Source organism: Rutilus rutilus (assembly GCF_951802725.1).
Source record: "Rutilus rutilus genome assembly, chromosome: 7".
Classification (NCBI taxonomy): Eukaryota; Metazoa; Chordata; class Actinopteri; order Cypriniformes; family Leuciscidae; genus Rutilus; species Rutilus rutilus.
Window position 1 is genome coordinate 1,363,287 of NC_140221.1, and position 21,383 is coordinate 1,384,669.

Genomic DNA, 21,383 nt, shown 5'->3' on the forward strand with positions numbered 1-21,383 from the left:
AAGCGCGAAAATCAGACTTTTAAATTTCAACCGCCCGTTGGGCTCATTGTGTTGTCTCGTTCTTCATCGAGCAAGGATACGTGAGTATTGCGTTTTTTTTACCTCAGCTAAATAAGATATGTAAATATTCAAACACGACCTACAACTAATGTAGCCTCGCTCGCACTGTTTAGTTTTTAATTTCATTTTTCTGCTAGTCTCATTCGTTTCTTTGCTCCTCTGGATTTGTTTCCTGGACTGATTCCGTTTACCGAACTTTACCGTCCGGCTTTCGACTACTGTCTGCCATGTCCAGAACCGGTTTTGTTCATTAAATGTTCTGATCTTTGCCTTTTATGTTTTATTTATTATACTTAAAAGAAATTTGTATATTCATTTATTTAGTTTTTTTCTTTTTTCACAAATGTATGACTTTTAGAAGTGCAATTTGATTAGCCTTCCACATATGCAGTTAGTTTTAATAAAGTTGAATTAATGTAACCTCTCTTCAAAGTGTACACTTGCAGGTCTTGATTATAATTAGGCTAATTTACTGATAGCCCCATTAAATAATAATAAGGATAAACAATATTTAAAAAAACTATATAATTATCTAACATCTGACTATTTAAAAATTAACCTCATAACAAAAAATGCTAAATAGGCCTATCTGGCATAAAAACAAAAAATTGTCAGAACGTCATCTCTCAGTTGCTGAATGTAGCGCAACAACGTTGCTACAGCCCTGTCGCGTCTTACAATTCTACGTTGTTACAATGTTGCGAGCACGTAGACAGCAACATTGCCATAGCAGAAATGCAACGTGCCACAGACTTTGCCACAACGTAAATGTGTTTGCTGGGTGCCAGTGCATTCAGTCTAGATGAAAACAGTTCCTTTGTAAATCACTAAAAATAAGAGATGTTGTACATGGCAAAGGATGCATGTTTGTTGATGAGCTGCCAGCACAAAGACTCTTACATCCACGTCTTTATATTGAACAGTGGAACTAATGGCCCGTCGCGTGGGATCCGCTGGCAGGTGTCTGACAATAAAACCAGCTACAGCTGTGCATTCCAGCTCTGTTTCGAGAGGCAATTAACCCTGTTTGTTTAGCCTGTGATCCCATGGGAATTTGCAAACAGACTTTAACTAGTGTAGAATATAGAATATGTGCCAGAGCACTCGAAACAAAACAGCCCGGTATGACAATTTGTTTTCTTCAATTTATTCTTTCCACCGTCGAACCTTGTTAACCTTTATTAGATTGCTGTGAAACAAACCACACTGGAGTTACAGTGCAAAACCGAATGGGAGTGAACAACGTTTATAAAATTCAACTCTGAATGTGAATGAATTCCAAAGCCAGCCTGCAAAATATCAAACATGTAGTGTGTTATGATGGCCTGGAGTCTGGAGAAACAACATGTTCTTATCAGTGAGACACAAAGAAACACAGCTGACCGTTTTCAAGCCTGAATCCATCACGACTCGTTCGCTAAAACACATCAGCAAGGGCCAAAAGATGCTTTTCAGTGCATGTGTAGGTTGTACAGTTTATATACAGAATATATCAACACAGTTTTAAACCTCAAATCTCTGCCATTTGGTGTCTTTAACTAGTCTGTATTGACAACATGACAACGTTTACTTTCTAAACAGGGAACCGAGGTCTGCTGTTCAACCTTACTAACTCTCGTAAAGGGAGGTGACCTACAAAGCTCATCCTGCTGCTTGTAGAGTGGTGGCCAAAACACTATTCTCTGAATGAAAGCCTACCACCCTTAAGCCCCTTTCACACAGCGCGATGATCCCTGCAAATTGCCGGGAAATTGCCAGAACGCCTTCTGTGTGAACGCAAACACGACCCGGGATTGATGCCGGCATCGATGCCGGGTTGGGGACCTAGTAACATTGCCGTTGTTCAGTCCCGGAACGCGCACTGTGTGAACAAAAGCCGCAATAATGCCGTGTCGTAGTGATGACGCTGAAGCCGGGGTCGTTCGCCAGCTAGTGAAACAGTACGTAATGTGCAAGTTTATGCACAAGCATGGTTTCTCCAGAGAGAGAAATCGCAGCTCATAAGCAAACTTAAGATGCTGCTGAGACATTTCAAGTCACATCGATGTCACGTGTCTTCACGGGATTTTTACGGGTTGTGTGTGAACGCACTCTCTGATTCTGGAAAATCACTGGCAGTGTGAATGAACCAAAATCAAACGAACCCGGGTCAAATCCCGGGTCACTTTATCCGTGTATTTTCCGGAATCTCTGTGTGAAAGGGGCTTTAGAGTTTTAAAGGGTTGCACTACCAAGCCCGACGCCAGACCTTCAGAAGGGTTCCATATTGAAGGAATAACTCATCATAGGTCCAGCCTCAGGCCTGATGTAAGAAGCGCCTGGGGTAAAAGAAGTGGGGGAGATGAAGAAGAGAGGAGAGGGTGGCTGTTTTTCACCCTCAGAGGAAGGGGATCCTTCACTGACACTGAGAACTTCTGTACTGGATCACCTTCCTCAAATCCTTCTTCCTAGAACCGCGCCTTCTCTGCGACCTACTCCTAGGAGGGGATGGGCACAAGAAGTGGCGTTGGACCTCTGGCCCTGTCTCCGATCCTCGAACCAGGACGGGCCAGGACCCCCTGGCTGTCTGGGCGCGGATTCGGACCTCAGTGGAATGCACAATCTAAATGCAGCCGATCGTCCCTTCGCCTCTCTGAACTTATCCACTCCCGCCTCAACGGAGGTGCCGAAAAGTTCAGACGGCGAAACCGGTGTATCGAGAAGGAAACCCTTTTCTTTCACCCTGATGTCGGCCAGATTCAACCTCAGATGTCTCTCCATCGCCGCCATCGACCTTCCGATCGCGGCAGCTGTTTGTTTGGTGGCCCGGAGAGATAAATCTGTGGTGCGGCGCAACTCATCAACTGCGTCAAGGGGAAGACCCTGACCCTGGTCCAAATCCTTCAGCTGGTCAGCCCGGTATGCTTGCAACACAGACATTGAGTGTAAAGCAGCCCCAGCCTGACCCGCCGCCACTTATGCCCTGCCATTCAAGCGAGATGTCATCTTAAGTGGCTTGGAAGGCAGGGCGGGAGCTTTCAGCGTCGATGCCTCTCCAGCGGCAGGATAGTTTGCGACCATGTTGGAGGCATCGACACACACCCATGTTCACGCATCCCCTCAACATCAGCATAGTTTGCTCGCTGATGGCGATAGATGCGTGCTGAATACGAATTCTTCCACGCCTTATTGATGTCAGTGGGTAGATCGGGCAGGAATGGAAGGCTCACGGGAGCTGGGAAATTATGGTCGGAAAGGAACCGTTCGTCATGCCACGAGTGGTCCATTCCCTCACACGCTCCCACGGCAGTTGGAGGGCTGTGAGGGTTCAGGTGGTAAATCCTCTTCACCCTCATCAGCCATCTCCTACTCCAGCAGAGCACTCCTCTGGGATCTCCACGGTCTGAGTCTTCGCTCTACCTCAGACCCGAACCTTTCGAAGGGGAACTTAATAAACATTCCTTTTCAAATGTTCTTCTGGGTAGATGAAGCAGACAGACACGGACATCTAGGAGAAAGTGCCTGACTGTAATTCACAGGGTTTAAACAGTAGTACAGATAGTCTTATGAAAAAGTTTATATCAAGTTTATATCATATTGTTTTATCATTTGCGTTTAGTGTTTTGAGCCTCTGCACCACAGAACCAGACTGTCCTGCGTGCGGAGACTGAAGAAGATTTATATTGTGTCTTATCCTAAAAGGAAACTCCCATCTATTTCACAGATGACGAATGGGACTTCAATACAGTTTTTGGGAAGAGAATCTCAGTCTGATCCGATAGAAGTTGTCCCGTCGGCAGACGGAGATTCTGAACTTCTGAAATGGGCAACAGACAAGTATGGTGGAGTCACATCCTTCACCACGGCACGACATCCCATGAGCATAATTTTCACTGGGATGACGGGTAAGATCAGACTCTCTGCTGCTTCATTGGCTCTGATGTCGTGTGTGTTATCAGTGATCCAATCATTTGTGAAACGCTGCCTCTTCCAGGCAAGCTCTTCCAGCGACCCTCCACATGTGACCTGCAGCTGGAAACACCAGCAGAGAAACACTTCATCAAGCTGGACCTGTTCGAGACATCCAATGAGCTGCAATCATGTTACATGAAGCATCCTGGAGAACAGCTGCACGTGATTAATATTCCTGACAACGTCAAAATAAGGTCAGTGTCATCTTGTAAACTTCACCATGGAGGTTTCTAAAAATGCCATGCCAAAATAAGCGTCCTTTATTCCTGTATGACCTTCCATTGGTCCAAAATGTTTACCAGCACTGTACCTTTTAGTTCCATCTGACCTCCTATCACATCTTTCAATGAATCTCTTCTGTCTACACTACCAGTCAAAAGTTTGCCCCTATTATGCTATCTTAAAGATCCCTAATTTTGTGTTAAAGATCTCCTACTATGTTTAAATGCATCTAAGATCAAAAAACACTTTAATTTTACTAATTTAACTCGTAATCTCCACTGCAGTATCAGCTTTTTTCTCTCAGTGTCTGAAACGCTTCAGTCAAGGATTCAGTCTCTCTAAACCCCGCCTCTCTGAGAGCTGCTCTGCTCTGATTGGTCAGAAACCAAACGCTCATTATCATATCTGAATCTCAGCTCTTGATATACAGTGATACAAACATTAACAATGTCGTGGGTTTTACCGTATCAATCTCATCAAAGTGGATTTGCTTTGGCAGCAGAAAACAGCGTCTTCTCGACATGAACCAAACTCTTCCAGTCTCAGATACACTACAGTGTTTGAGGGCGGAGCTAAGAGACACTGCTCAGCCAATCAAGACCATAGACTGCAAATTTGTTACATTGTTGCGTAGGTATGTAACATGAAGTGAGACTGCAATTACTGACGACTCGTTTCAGTTCAGGATCGGTTCTTTCTTTTAGGAGACAAAAACTCCATTCATCTGCACTTTAATCTTTGAAAATTTTCTGAACGTTTACATTCACAAATAGATGTATTACTCAATACATGAAAGGTCATATCTGAAAGAGCATAATAGGGGCACTATAAATGCAGCCTTGAACATAAGGACATCTCTCAAAAACATTACAAATGTGTTATTTCCTTTCAGCCATGTGATTCTGCATTTGTCGTCTGAGTCTAAACTGTTCCTCAGAGGTCCACCAAACACTGAGTGGGAAATCCACACGAGTCACAGCATCAAATGTTGGGTGAGAATGATCATCAAAAATGAACTACAAAATAAGTACTGTTTTTATGGTAAAAAGGTGACAGGCATCCTGTAAATCAGCTTCTGATGCATCTTTCCTTCCTACAGTCCAACAATCCAATAACCTTGAATAACTTGAGATTACTCCCGAGGGGAAAGGTGAGCTCAGATGACGCTGGAGACATCAGACAGAAGGTTCTGTCATACTTCAACAGCACGCCCATCAACAGCTACTCTGAGATCCGTCTGAACGTGCCACACATCCAGCTGTTGATCACAGTCAACACCAGCTCCTCAGGTAATGCGATGTGGATTTACCATCTCCCTCAAATATGGTGAACGGACGATTACTTGCTTGCTTGACGCGTGAGAACAAACCTCATTGGTCCTCACCCATCAATCAAGTACGTTTTAGCTTCTGTTTACCATATTTGAGTTCTCTATGTACCCGATTCTAGATATCAGGGCAAAAATGCCTCTGTCTGATTTGTGTCTCATATTATATGATATGGTTAAGCAATATCACACGAGTGCTGTTTTATTTTCGAATAGCATGTCCAAATGTCATATTGATTGTATATAACATATATGAAAGCGGATTCTAGCACACTTCTAGCCAATCAGCAGTAAGGGGCGTGTCCACTCATTAGGGGGAGGTGCCTATGTTACATAGCATGTTTGTGAATTTGGGGGCGGGGCTGTAAAGATAGTGTGTTTTGGTGATTTCAAAAATCAACAGCAGTTCTTAGAAATCGCTTACGGCACCTTTAAAGTCCCCCTGTGGTGTAAATCCAGCTTTTAATGTAGATTATATGTCTATGTGGTGTTTTTAATGTGCTTTACGACAAAGCATGTGTAAGTTCATAAGTCGACACCATTGCTGAGTATTTCCTCCTTGAAACTGCAGTGAACCAAAGACAGTCTCAAACACACGCTTTGAAATCGCTGGTGTTTCTGACGTCACAAACTACCTTGTAACCAATCAGATCAACGTGTGATCGTCAACCAGTGGATCTCTGAGCTGAGTGAGTGAGTGGAGGCGGGGCTCATTTGCATATTCATAGAACCGCGCATACTTAATGAGGCAAGGGTGTCGAGTTACATTCAAGCTATATTAAGGCTTTTAATGTAAAAAAGGTTTAAATATGTAATTTTCGTGATCAAAGATGAGTTTTAAGGGATAAAATTATTGACTACAGGGGGACTTTAATATTGAGTTATTTTAGACATAATATTGTCTGTTTTTGCTCAATTTTGCCAATGAAAATATTACCTATAAATCAATCAGCAGAAGTGGAGCGCACCACTCCGGCACCCACTTCTTCTCCTGCGGCTCCTTTCGAGATGCTGCTGTTCTCGTCTCCAGACTTCAGGTCACCTCTGGATTCCTGCAGCAGAGTTCAGAGTGACAAGAGGATCTATGCGGAGGTACATCATTCTCGTGTGTTCAAAGGCTCATATTCTACATTTATTATACTTGCATTGAGATGCATGACCCATCACCGCAGCGTTCAGTGACGACGAGCATGTTATGAGCTTTAGACAAGATTGTCTCCATTTTTTTCCCCATTCAAAATGTCTAAACAACAACAACAACAACAATTATTATTATTATTTATATTATTATTATTATTATTATTATTATTGATGTTGTTGTTACTAATAATAATACAATAATTATTATTATAAAAAAATAAAAAAAAATAATATATATATATATATATATATATATATATATATATATATATATATATATATATTTAATTATAAAAATTACACAAATAAAATCAAATATATTACCTTAGCATTTTGGATACTACTACGAATTTTATTTTACAGAACATCAGTACATTTACAATACTAATATTTATGGTTGTCTTAATTTCTTTGGTTATTGTTATTATTATTTTTATTTTATTTTTATTATTCAAAATAATATTTTATCTTATTAGTATTTAGTATTATTTTATTAGTATTTAAATTATACATTTTAATTAAAGAAATATATTGCTGTTGAAATAATACGATTGCACTTTCAAATACAAAACTATTATTTAATAATAATAATAATAATAATAATATTTTACATAACAGTACAATTACAATATTAATATTTATGATTGTCTTCATTTTTTTGCCTTCAATTACTTTGTGTATTATTGTTACTATTTGTATTATTCAAAAAATATTTTATTTACATTTTATTTAAATGATTATTTATTAAATAAATAAATAAATATATATACTACTGTTGCAATAATACAATTGTACTGTCAAATAAAAAACAAATATTCAATAATAATAATATATATATATATATATATTAAATATACAACAGTAAAATGACAATACTATTATTTAAAAAAAAAATTTGCTTTCAAATGTTAAACTATTTTTTTAGTCGTTTTTATCTTGGCAGAAAACCACTGGGAGATTTCACATCTTCTCTTTTGATTTATAAATGATTCTCATCGAATCTGGAATGATGGTTGTGAAAGACGCCGATTATCTGTATTTGAAAATGATTGAGAAAAATTTAATGATTGAGCATAGACCTGAAAATTAAATTTCCAACTTAAACTGTGGCAAATCTTGAATGCTTTAGAGCAACAGACTGTCTTTCTCTTCACCAGATCTCCCATCCTGTCATGGAAATGTTGGAGTCCCGCATCAAGGTCAGCAGGTGTTGGGTTCGATCCGTGCCAGTGGTGAGGAACATATCGCTCAAAGAGGAGTCGTGTTCGGGCGACTGTCTCAATAAACTCAGGTTCTCCTTCGAGATGCTTCCGGACCTGCTGACCAGCTCGTGGGACCTAGAATGTGCAGTTAAACTGTGTATTGCAGTACCAAACAAAGTTGAGGTTTGTGGAGATCTGTTGTGAAAACGTGATTTTTTCCAAAGCCCATATTATACAATTATCTCTTCTTGTTTTCTTTTGTGATTTTAGTTTTGTCTCAAAGAAACACAGGTCAAGAGGAACTTGCAGGTCAAGCCATATATACCAAACCCAAGTGAGTACGACTTACAAAACATCTCATTTCATCTCAAATATTTCGGAAGTGCACCAAGAAAAAAAGTTAAAAGTCCATTTAAAGCGCAATGCTCAGTGTTCAAATGACACGGGGTTGATTATGTCAATAACTACTGGTTTGGTATTGTAATAATACTAGTGATCAGCTGATTTTTTTTATTATCAGCATCAGCATATCCGTTTTTCTGTTTGCTTGTAAGTGTCGGAAACGGGACTTTTATTTTGACATGATCCTGTCTAGTCAAGATTTTTACAACTTCTTCATTCATAAAAAAAATATTACAATAGGATTACAGAATCAAGAAGTTGCAAATCTGTTCTTTTCCCCATCAAGATAAAATGAATTGTTTTCATATTGATTCATTATTTATTTCTAATTTAGTACATATTCTGTTAAGTACAGTATTAGTTTCACTGCAAGTATTGTTTACTATCTTTAAATTAAATATTGTGATGTGAAATATATTGACTATAATTTTATTATTCAAAAATATTTTATTTAAATTGTATTTAAATTGTAATATATATATATACTACTGTTGCAATAATGCTATTGTACTGTCAAATAAAAAACAAGTATTTAATAATAATAATAATTTTATTTTAAAGGAACAACAGTAAAATTACAATACTATATTTCTTTTCTTCTTTTTTTTTCTTTAAAATGTTCAAGATCAAATAAATTGTTTATTTCTAATTTGGTAAATATGCAACTATTAAATTTTTTTTTTTTTTGCTATCTTTAAATGAAATATTGTGATATGAATATCGGCATTGGTAATTAAGAAAAATCCACATTGATCGACTTCTATATAATACAATAGTAGCAAATGAGATGTCCACAAACATTTCTGAAATGTATAAATTTTTAGGAAATTTGTGCTCAAACACTATTGTTTATCCTGTTAATTACGCCAATTAGCCACTCACAGCATTAAACGTCCTTAACAAACTTTAAATTGCTTTTATTAAATGGCAGTGTAATGTTTAATTAATAGTTACAATAATTAATAACACCGTCCCAAGTTTAAGTCTTTCCAAGTATAGTTTCTCCCAAAAATAAACACAATCGCAGCTGAAATCTGCAGAAACATCCATTTTATAAACACAGGTTTGTTGGGTCATCTGTGTGCGTCACACGATATTCAGGAAACGTATGATACCCTGTGACCTTGAACCCCGTCATGCTGGATAACCTTGAGTCCTGATTCGGAAACATCCAGGAAATAAATCCTCCCATTGGTTGCACAGCATTGATTTGACACGCCATTGTCCCCGATCCCAACAACTCCCATCTCGCCTCAGCAAAGCGGGTTTATTCTGGAGCCGTGACGTCATCAGTCGTCATGTGACGAGGTCGGGATGCGAGGACAGGAGAACGGGAAGGGGGTGTTTATAGGAAGGCCTGCTCGATGACCTTGTGGCCGCAATCAGAAATAATGAGCCAGTGGGGGATTTATTGTGTCCGAGGTCTGGTATGCGTGGCCTTTCCGAAACACGGGCCCGGGTCTCTATTGTCAGCATCGCACAAAGAAGGGAAGGTGTTGTTCTTCAAGAGGGAAGACAGTCCCCGGGAAGATGAGTCAAGAACAAGCCCTCGCATTCCTCGCCGGCGGCCGGGGTCATGTTTCTGCAGGACTGTACGTGCCGGACCCGTCTTCATGCACTCGTTGTTGTTTCCTCCATCCGAGACAATGGACGGGTCGTCTGAAGTTCTTGTTTATTCTTCTTTTTGTTTGCTCATCCGGAACAGGTAGTGGTCAACAGTAGGCTATATCACGATTCTGTGTTTTTGTTTTTGCGTTTCATTGCTGCTTTTAAAGTCTCCCTGTAGTCAATCATTTTATAGAAAGAAATATTTGAACATAGAAATAGAACATAGAATTAGAATTTAAGGCTACAATTTGTTCTCAGAAGCTGCATCTGAATTTTGGAAGCTTGTTTCCGCCACAGAGTGAAAAATAAAAAAGGTAATTGCGACTTTTTAATCTCACAATTGCGAGTTTACATCTCACAATTCTGACTTTTTATCTCAGAATTGCGTGATATAAAGTCGCAATTGCGTGTTATAAAGTCAGAATTATGAGATATAAACTCGCAATTGCGAGAAATATACTTGAAATTCTGACTTTATTATACGCAATTGTGAGATATAAAGTCAGAATTGTGAGATATAAAGTCAGAATTGCGTGATATAAATTCAGAATTGCGAGATATAAAGTCAGAATTGCGTGACATAAAGTCAGAATTGCGAGATATAAAGTCAGAATTGTGAGATATAAAGTCAGAATTGCGTGATATAAAGTCAGAATTGTGAGATATAAAGTCAGAATTGCGAGATATAAAGTCAGAATTGCGTGATATAAAGTCAGAATTGCGAGATATAAAGTCAGAATTGTGAGATATAAAGTCAGAATTGCGAGATATAAAGTCAGAATTGCGAGATATAAAGTCAGAATTGTGAGATATAAAGTCAGAATTGTGAGATATAAAGTCAGAATTGCGAGATATAAAGTCAGAATTGCGAGATATAAAGTCAGAATTGCGTGACATAAAGTCAGAATTGCGAGATATAAAGTCAGAATTGTGAGATATAAAGTCAGAATTGTGAGATATAAAGTCAGAATTGCGAGATATAAAGTCAGAATTGCGAGATATAAAGTCAGAATTGTGAGATATAAAGTCAGAATTGTGAGATATAAAGTCAGAATTGCGAGATATAAAGTCAGAATTGCGAGATATAAAGTCAGAATTGCGAGATATAAAGTCAGAATTGCGAGATATAAAGTCAGAATTGTGTGATATAAAGTCAGAATTGCGAGATATAAAGTCAGAATTGTGAGATATAAAGTCAGAATTGCGAGATATAAAGTCAGAATTGTGAGATATAAAGTCAGAATGGCGAGATATAAAGTCAGAATTGCGAGATACAAAGTCAGAATTGCGAGATATAAAGTCAGAATTGCGAGATATAAAGTCAGAATTGTGAGATATAAAGTCAGAATTGTGAGATATAAAGTCAGAATGGCGAGATATAAAGTCAGAATTGCGAGATACAAAGTCAGAATTGCGAGATATAAAGTCAGAATTGCGAGATATAAAGTCAGAATTGTGAGATATAAAGTCAGAATTGTGAGATATAAAGTCAGAATTGCGAGATATATAGTCAGAATTGTGAGATATAAAGTCAGAATTGCGAGATATAAAGTCAGAATTGTGAGATATAAAGTCAGAATTGCGAGATATAAAGTCGGAATTGCGAGATATAAAGTCAGAATTGCGAGATATAAAGTCAGAATTGCGAGATATAAAGTCAGAATTGCGTGATATAAAGTCAGAATTGCGAGATATAAAGTCAGAATTGTGTGATATAAAGTCAGAATTGTGTGATATAAAGTCAGAATTGCGTGATATAAAGTCAGAATTGTGTGATATAAAGTCAGAATTGCGAGATATAAAGTCAGAATTGCGTGATATAAAGTCAGAATTGCGTGATATAAAGTTAGAATTGCGTGATATAAAGTCAGAATTGCGTGATATAAAGTCAGAATTGCGTGATATAAAGTCAGAATTGCGTGATATAAAGTCAGAATTGTGAGATATAAAGTCCGAATTGCGTGATATAAAGTCAGAATTGTGTGATATAAAGTCAGAATTGTGTGATATAAAGTCAGAATTGTGAGATATAAAGTCAGAATTGCGTGATATAAAGTCAGAATTTTGAGATATAAAGTCAGAATTGCGAGAAAAAAAGTCCGAATTGTGAGATGTAAACTCGCAATTGTGAGATAAAAAGTCGCAATTATCTTTTAAAATGTTTTATTCTGTGGCGGAAACAAGCTTCCATAGAATTGCTTACTAACATTCTTTAAAATATCTTCTTTTATCTTGACTTTATGAAATAAAGTCATACAGGTTTGAAACAGAATGAGTAAATGTAAATAAACTGAATTTTTATTTTTGGGCAAACTATCCGCAAAATATGAAATAATTTTCTACATGAAATGGTATTTTAAATAAGAAGCTAAAACTGCCAGGAAAAGCTACAAATGTCTAAATGAGTAAGTTAAAGTTAAACAGCAGATTCATTCAGAAGTCAAGTCATCTTCATTTATATAGCGCTTTTAACAACGTAGATTGTCTCAAAGCAGCTTCACAGAGATAAGCGTATAATTTAAGGTAACAGAGATTGTTTAGGCTTTATAGCAGAGTTAAGTTATTTTCCATCTAAAGTTAATTTTTTAATGATTTGCTTCCGTCGCAATGATCATTTGTTATTAAATTAGGGGCCGCTAAGACGACACCATTCCCTCTACACAGACTTTAAACGCGAACCTGTGAGAAACGCTGATGGCGTTCACATGCGCATTTAGAATGGGTTCTATAGTTATGTGCATTTGAAAATACGCAGGTTTGGAATTCCCTACAAGCCAAGCCTAAACAAAGTACTTGTCTTTCCTTATAAATTTTGATAAAGAATTTTATTTTATTTTGTTGCTTTGGGGTAGGAACGCGAAACAAATTTCCCGACAACGCCTTATCTGTATAGTGGTAGAGGGCTCCTCCATAGGGAGAGACTAGTTGGCACTTCAGCACTGCGTTGTCATCGGTCCAGGCGAAGGTCCTTCGTCAGATCTGGATACGGCCTGGATCCGGCAGGCTGCAGGAAAACCTCGGGATAAACAAAGACACTAAAATTAGCGTAGATGCCATTCTTCTCATGATGTAACGAGTACATCAGGAGTTATGGGAAGTGTTCCCGGTTCCGGCTGACCTAATCTATGCAGCCTAACATTAAATTATAGAAGTCTATAATGTATTATGTGAACGCTAGGTCAAAGAGATGTGTTTTTAGTCTAGCTTTGAACTGACAGAGTGTGTCTGCTTCCCGGACAATGGTAGGAAGACTGTTCCAGAGTTTTGGTGCTAAATAGGAAAAGGATCTACCGCCAGCAGTCGATTTTGATATTCTAGGTATTATCAACTGGCCGGAATTTTGAGATCGCAATAGACGTGACGGACTATAATGCGTTAAGAGCTCGCTCAAGTACTGCGGAGCTAAACCATTTAGTGCTTTGTAAGTAATCAGCAATATTTTAAAATTTATGCGATGTTTAATAGGGAGCCAATGCAGTTTTGACAGAACCGGGCTAATATGCTCATACTTCCTGGTTCTGGTAAGAACTCGAGCTGCTGCGTTTTGAACTAGCTGTAGTTTGTTTATTAAGCGTGCAGGGCAACCACCCAGTAGAGCATTACAGTAATCTAGCCTTGAGGTCATGAACGCATGGACTAATTGTTCCGCATTTGTCAATGAGAGCATATGACGTAATTTAGATATATTTTTAAGATGGAAAAATGCGGTTTTACAGATACTAGACACGTGACTTTCAAATGAAAGATTGGTATCAAAGAGCACACCCAGGTTCCTAACCGACGATGAAGACTTAACAGAGCAGCCATCGAGTGTTAGACAGTATTCTAGGTTATTACGTGAGGAAGTTTTTTGTCCAATAATTAGAAGCTCTGTTTTTTCAGAGTTAAGAAGTAGGAAATTACGAGTCATCCAATTTTTTATATCTGCTATGCATTCCGTTAATTTTGTGAATTGATAAGTTTCGTTAGGTTTTGAAGAAATATACAGCTGAGTATCGTCAGCATAACAGTGAAAGCTAATTCCATGTTTCCTAATGATATCTCCTAATGGCAGCATGTACAGAGTGAACAGCAGTGGTCCTAGTACTGAGCCTTGTGGTACGCCATACTGAACTTGTGATCGATGAGACATCTCATCATTTACTGCTACAAACTGATAACGGTCAGATAAGTATGATTTAAACCATGCTAGTGCATTTCCCGTAATGCCAACATAATGTTCTAATCTATTTAAAAGAACGTTGTGGTCAATGGTGTCAAATGCAGCACTAAGATCGAGTAACACTAATAGCGAGACACAACCACGATCGGATGATAAGAGCAAATCATTTGTGACTCTAATGAGAGCCGTCTCGGTACTATGGTACGGTCTGAATCCGGACTGGAAATTCTCGCAGATATCATTTCTTTCAAGAAAGAACACAGTTGTGAGGATACTGCCTTTTCTAATATCTTTGACAGAAAAGGTAGATTCGAGATCGGCCTGTAATTGACTAATTCTGTAGGATCAAGTTGCGTTTTTTTAACAAGCGGTTTAATCATAGCCAGCTTAAAGTTTTTTGGTACGTATCCTAGAGACAAAGATGAATTAATGATATTAAGAAGAGGATCTATGACCTCTGGAAGCATCTCTTTCAGTAGCTTAGTTGGTATAGGGTCTAACATACATGTTGTAGATTTAGATGATTTAACGAGTTTAGTAAATTCTTCCTCTGCTATAGCAACGAATGAATCAAATTTTTCCTCAGGGAGACTACAATGCACTGCCTTATGCGATACTGTAGTAGACGGTTGCATAGTTATAATTTTGTCCCTGATATTATCAATCTTATAAGTGAAGAAGTTCATAAAATCATTACTGCTGTGTTGCTTGGAAACTTCGGTGCTTGAAGCTTTATTTTTCGTTAGTTTAGCCACCGTTTCAAATAAATACCTAGGATTATGTTTATTTTCTTCTAATAGGGTTGAAAAATAAGCAGATCTAGCATTTTTTTAAGCCTCTCTGTAAGCAATCGAGCTCTCTTTCCATGAAATGCGAAATACCTCTAGTTTTGTTTTCTTCCAGTTGCGCTCCATTTTTCTGGCTGCTCTCTTAAGGGCCCGAGTGTGCTCGTTGTACCACGGCGTTGGATTATTTTCTTTAATCTTCTTTAAGCGCAACGGAGCAACTGTGTCTAAAGTGCTGGAAAAGAGAGAGTTAAACGTTTCTGTTGTAATATCAAGTTCTTCTAAGCTATCTGGGATGCTGAGATGATGAAACTGATCAGGAAGATTATTAATAAAGCAATCTTTAGTGGCAGAAGTGATTGGTCTCACATATTTGAAACACGGAGTTGGCTTTGCAGCCTTGGCTAAATGCAAATTACACAAGACTAGATAATGATCTGAGATGTCATCGCTCTGCTGCAGAATTTCAACGGCATCAACATCTATTCCATGTGATAATATTAGATCTAGAGTATGATTACGACGATGAGTAGGTCCTGACACGTGTTGTCTAACTCCAATTGAATTTACAATGTCTTTAAATGCCAATCCCAATGCATCTTTTTCATTATCGATGTGTATATTAAAATCACCAACAATTAGTACTTTATCTGCAGTCAATATTAATTCTGATAGAAAGTCCGCAAATTCTTTAAAGTCTGTATGGTGCCCTGGTGGCCTGTATACAGTAGCCAGCACAAATCTCAAACGTGATTTATCGTTTACACTAGGCCTATATATTTTTACATTAAGCACCAATGCTTCAAAAGAATTATATTTAAAACTTGATTTCTTAGTGGTTTTGAAACTATTACTATAAATTACAGCAACACCACCCCCTTTGCGTTTCAGACGAGGTTCATGTTTATAACAGTAATCTTGCGGGGTTGATTCATTTAAAGTAATGTAATCGTTTGGTGTTAGCCAGGTTTCTGTCAAACACAGCACATCTAGGTTATTATCTGAAATCATATCATTAACAATGAGTGCTTTTGAAGTAAGCGATCGAATATTCAGCAACCCAAGCTTTAGCATTTGCTCATCTGTATTATAGCTGTTTTTTATTTGTTGAACATCAATTAAATTTTTAACCTTAGATGGGTTTAAACGTTTTTTGGATTTCCAAATTCGGGGAACAGACACAGTCTCTATATGATGATCGCTAGGTGAAAGAGGCTCTATGTGATGGGATTTATCTGACCTGGGTGACGCGAGGCCGCTAGCAGACGGTTGGTTTAGCCAGTCTGTCTGCTTCCTGACCTGAGCCCCAGATTGTCATGTTTGAGCTCTAAGACTATGAGACATATTACTAGAGAGAAGAGCAGCACCATCCCAGGAGGGATGAATACCATCTCTTTTCAACAGGTCAGGTTTGCCCCAAAAACTTTTCCAATTTTCTATGAATTCTATATTATTAAGCGGACACCACCTAGACAGACAACCGTTAAGCGAACACAATCTTCTAACTATCTCATCACTCCTGCGAACAGGAAGGGGGCCAGAGCAAATTACAGTCCTTGACATCGTACTTGCAAGTTCACACACCTCTTTAATATTAATTTTGGTGATCTCCGACTGGCGGAGTCGAACATCATTAGTGCCGACATGAATAATGATCTTTACGATTTACGATTAGCATTAGCCAGCACTTTTAAATTTGCTTTGATGTCAGGCGCTCTGGCTCCCGGCAAACATGTGACTATGGTGGTTGGTGTCTCTATTTTCACGTTCCGTGTAATAGAATCGCCAATAACTAGGGCACAATCATTCTCAGTGGGTGTTTCACTGAGCGGGGCAAATCGATTTGTTATGGTAATCGGAACGGAAGAGTGGTTTTTAGATCCGCGACTAGAGCGATCCCTCACTGTCACCCATTTGCCCGGCTGCACAGGCTCTACTTCAGCTGGAACCGAATCATGTAAAGTGTTCACTATGCTATGCGCATCCAAAATATCTGAAGCTCTAGCACTCTTACTATCCTCAATTAAAGTTTGGATGCGTGTTTCTAATTCTGAAATTTTCTCTGTCAACCTAACTGTCTCCTTACATTTATCAAATATAAATCCTATATTGCCGACAGAGAAGTCTATACTAAACATGTGACATGAAGTGCAGGTGACAATAACAGGACAAGACATTACTCACCGTGTTTGTTGAGTGATTCTTACTCACCTGAGCTTTTATTAACTCAAAGGCGCGAGCGCGCGAGAGAAAAATAAATAAATAAAAATAGCTGAGCGCACGGGTGGCGCGTTAGCAGGCTAGCGAATTACTAGCGTGTTGTGCTAGTAGTAACGGAAGCTAGCGATGTCAGGTTAATCTGAGATGTTGGGTAAGCTGTATTTAGTAGTAGTATAAACAACTAGAAATTGTAGTAAATGATGGTTCAAAACAAGGAAATACGAGGCTAAGACGGAGCTTACAGCACCGAAGCAAACACACTCACAGCAGGCAGCGAGGCAGACAGGAGCCCAAGTAAATGGCTCTCTTTATAAATGAGTCATTGAATCATTGGTTCACCCGATTGATTCGCTCAAACTGCAGATTCATTCAGAAGTAAATGGCTCTCTTTATAAATGAGTCATTGAATCATTGGTTCACCCGATTGATTCGCTCAAACTGCAGATTCATTCAGAAACGAATCACCGCTGTGTGTTTCTCGGAGATGCACAACAGTTCTGCTCCGGCTTTATAGGTAATTTTTTCATTGGCAAAATAGACAATATTGTGTCTAAAATAACACAATATTAAAGTCCCCCTATATTCAATAATTGTATCTCTTAAAACTCCTCTTTGATCACCAAAATGACATATTTAAACATTTTCCCTTGAAAAAAAGGTCTTCATGCTTTAAAATATCTTGAATGTACTCGACACCCTTGCCTAATTTAGTATATGCAGTTCTATGAATATGCAAATGAGTCTTGTCAGTACACTAGATCCGTGCGTTTCGTCTTAAAGTGACAGCAGCCTAATAAACCTGCCACTGTTTTCAACAAAAGAAAGCGAGAGAATCTCTCACTGCTCGTCACTGAATAACTTTGGTAACTTTAATAAGAATCAGTGTATATTTAATTAATACGGTGAAGTCTATACAGAGTTTTAGTTTTACATTTGATTACTGTATTCAGTTTCTGTATAGTTGACTATTATTATAGGCTAAATTGTTTAATTTGTATGTTTTTATCTTGTATGTGTCCTATTGTTCATGGTATGACTGAGTGTGTCATCTCACTGTTGTTTGTTGAATGTGTAACTGCTCTGAAAACACATATTAATGGTTTGAGGGTCATTTTGGGGTTTTTATGAAGTCTAGGGTCGGCACTGCGTGTGATTTGTCAGGAGTCACTGTGTTTTGGAGGATATGCGAGTCCTTCCTGTTTGAGGGGTCGAAGGTCATCCCCTCCTGACCCCCTGCTCCGCCGTTTCCGGCCTCTGTTTGCTCAGCTCAGACTCTCTGACCAAACACACAAATACAGCTGATGTTTGGTGGAAGCTCTGCTGCGGACTTGGGGAAGAAAACAAATAAAAATGGACATAAAACAGACCCTTCCTGTGGCATCAAACCAAGAGTTCTTCAAGGCCCTCGGGAAGCATTATTTGAGCAGCCGAGGTGTTTTCGGTAAACACTCTCGCCGTCTCTTGGCCTTCAGCAAACACCTCGCCATCAAAGCGCACGATTACGGAGAGACGGGACAACTCGACGAAAACAAGCCCTGCCGCTGACCTTCCTGCTTCCCATCATTGTCACGGAGAGGAAGATGAGCGCGTGTGTGGAGCGGCACACATGGATTGCACAGGTCATACGCTGGATGTGTAACTAGAGAGGATTGAAGAGTGGAAACCACAGGAGTCAATCCACCCAGGAGACAGAAGATCAGCCTTTAACGCACATGCATCAACATGCCTGGACTAGGGCTGCACGATATTGAAGAAAAATGCGATAACTCATTAAATAATGCGATGTTCGATATGCGATACGATAATGCTTAAAGTGTGTAAAATAAACAAATTATCTTTAAAATATACGTCAAATTATATGATCTGCGTATTTGTTTCGCATTCTTTTTGTGACAGTAAAACATCCCTCCAGCTTCTGACAGTGAACATCAGTGTTTTACTGTATATAAGAAGTGTAATTTTAACATCAGTGGGGTTCAGGTTATCCTACATTAGGGTTATTAAACAACAGAAACTGAATAATCAAATGTAAAAATAATCACTACTTAGTTTTCACTGTATGAATTAAATATATCCTGATTCTTATTAAAGCTACAAAAGTTATTCAGCCGAGAGCAGCGAGTGATTTTCTCTTCGTCTTTTATTCATAATCCCAGTTATTGCAAGCCGTTGCGATATGCATATCGCGATATATATATACATTTGCGATATTTCGATATATTGTGCAGCTCTATTAACTAACTCAAAGTATTCGTGCTACTAGCAACTGAGCGGCCGGAGCGCGTTAAGGGTTTTCTGTGAGAGCGGTGTCGTGTTAGCGGCCCCTAAGCTAACAACTAATGATCTTCCCAACGGAAGTGAATCAATCAAAACTAACTTTATCTGGACAATAACTTTATTCTAGATCTGCTGTAAAGCCAATCTCTGTTACTGTAATCTCCTATTATCACTGTAAAGCTGCTGTGAAACGATCTACAGGGTGGGCCATTTATATGGTGATATTAAAGTCCTGTTTGTGGCACATTAGTATATGTGAGGGGGCAAACTCCTCAAGATGGGTGGTGACCATGGTGGCCATTTAGAAGTCGGCCATCTTGGATACAACTTTTGTTTTTTCAATAGGAAGAGGGCCATGTGACACATCAAACTTATTGGTAATGTCACAAGAAAAACAATGGTGTGCTTGGTTTCAACGTAACTTTATTCATTCATGAGTTATTTACAAGTTTCTGACCACTTATAAAATGTGTTCAATGTGCTGCCCATTGTGTTGGATTGTCAATGCAACCCTGTTCTCCCACTCTTCGCACACTGATAGCAACACCGCAGGAGAAATGCCAGCACAGGCATCCAGTATCCGTAGTTTCAGGTGCTGCACATCTCGTATCTTCACACCATAGACAATTGCCTTCAGATGACCCCAAATATTTTGTTCAGTGATGAGGCAAACTTTTATGTGAATGGTGAAGTTAACAAACAAAACCACCGCTATTGGTCTGACACTAACCCACATTGGATGGATCCCTCCAAGACTGTTGGAACAACAAAAGTGACGGTTTGGTGTGGTATATGTGGTACAACGATAGTGGGTCCATTCTTCATCAATGGAAACCTCAAGGCCACTGGATATTTGAAATTGCTACATGATGATGTGTTTCCCTCTTTATGCACTGAAGCTGGCACGTTCCCTGAGTTTTTCCAGCAAGATGGTGCACCACCACATTATGGGTGCCAGGTCCGAGCATTCCTAGATGAACAGTTTCCTGGAAAGTGGATTGGTCGTCGTGGGCCAGTTGAATGGCCCCCAAGGTCTCCCGATCTGACCCCCTTAGACTTTTATCTTTGGGGTCATCTGAAGGCAATTGTCTATGGTGTGACGATACGAGATGTGCAGCACCTGAAACTACGGATACTGGATGCCTGTGCTGGCATTTCTCCTGCGGTGTTGCTATCAGTGTGTGAAGAGTGGGAGAACAGGGTTGCATTGACAATCCAACACAATGGGCAGCACATTGAACACATTTTATAAGTGGTCAGAAACTTGTAAATAACTCATGAACGAATAAAGTTACGTTGAAACCAAGCACACCATTGTTTTTCTTGTGACATTACCAATAAGTTTGATGTGTCACATGGCCCTCTTCCTATTGAAAAAAACAAAAGTTGTATCCAAGATGGCCGACTTCTAAATGGCCACCATGGTCACCACCCATCTTGAGGAGTTTGCCCCCTCACATATACTAATGTGCCACAAACAGGACTTTAATATCACCAACCATTCCCATGTTATTACGGTGTATCCATATAAATGGCCCACCCTGTATATTGTTAAAGCGCTGTATAAATGAAGGTGACTCGACTTGACTTGCTCAACTACATTTGCCAGTAGTGTGACGGTAGTTCTGCTGTTTTTAAATAAGTCGTTTTCCAGCAACAACACTTTAATGGTACAACTGGGGCAACTTTGTACCTTATTTTCCCCTAAAAGGTTCATACCTTTCATGCATTGTACCGGATTTAGCCAAAGGCTAATTTTCAATAAAAACATGCATACACACACATACTATCAGGGCCACAAAATTCTATTAAACTGCAACAATCTCAATGTTTACAGAGTTGGTTCGATGTAAAAAAAAGATTTTAACTTCAATTTAAAAAGACCAAGAGATTTACACCCTTTTATATCCTCTGGTAGGGCATTCCACTGATTAGTAGCTTTCACTGCGAAAGACGATAGTCCAAATGCAGAACGACGAACGGGAACCAGACAGAGTAAGTTAGGGTGTAAAGTCTCTTTAAGGGTC

The 21,383-nt window shown here is 38.9% G+C and overlaps 1 protein-coding gene across 4 annotated transcripts in view; it reads left to right on the forward strand.

The window, feature by feature from the left end:
• The window catches only part of eng (endoglin), a 58,897-nt gene that overhangs the window by 28,374 nt on the left and 9,140 nt on the right, over positions 1–21,383 (forward strand). For 2 of the 4 annotated variants that reach the window (XR_014628043.1, XM_084415164.1), the window contains exons 5-11: positions 3,764–3,944; positions 4,034–4,205; positions 5,126–5,225; positions 5,333–5,522; positions 6,513–6,652; positions 7,858–8,085; positions 8,173–8,236. Coding sequence is in view for 2 of the 4 variants with exons in the window: in XM_084415164.1 (XP_084271290.1) it covers positions 3,764–3,944; positions 4,034–4,205; positions 5,126–5,225; positions 5,333–5,522; positions 6,513–6,652; positions 7,858–8,085; positions 8,173–8,236 (1,075 nt within the window). In the remaining 2 variants the exon portion in view is untranslated. The remainder of the gene's footprint in view (positions 1–3,763; positions 3,945–4,033; positions 4,206–5,125; positions 5,226–5,332; positions 5,523–6,512; positions 6,653–7,857; positions 8,086–8,172; positions 8,237–21,383) is intronic. The other 2 variants (XR_014628044.1, XM_084415165.1) reach the window with 1 other exon arrangement.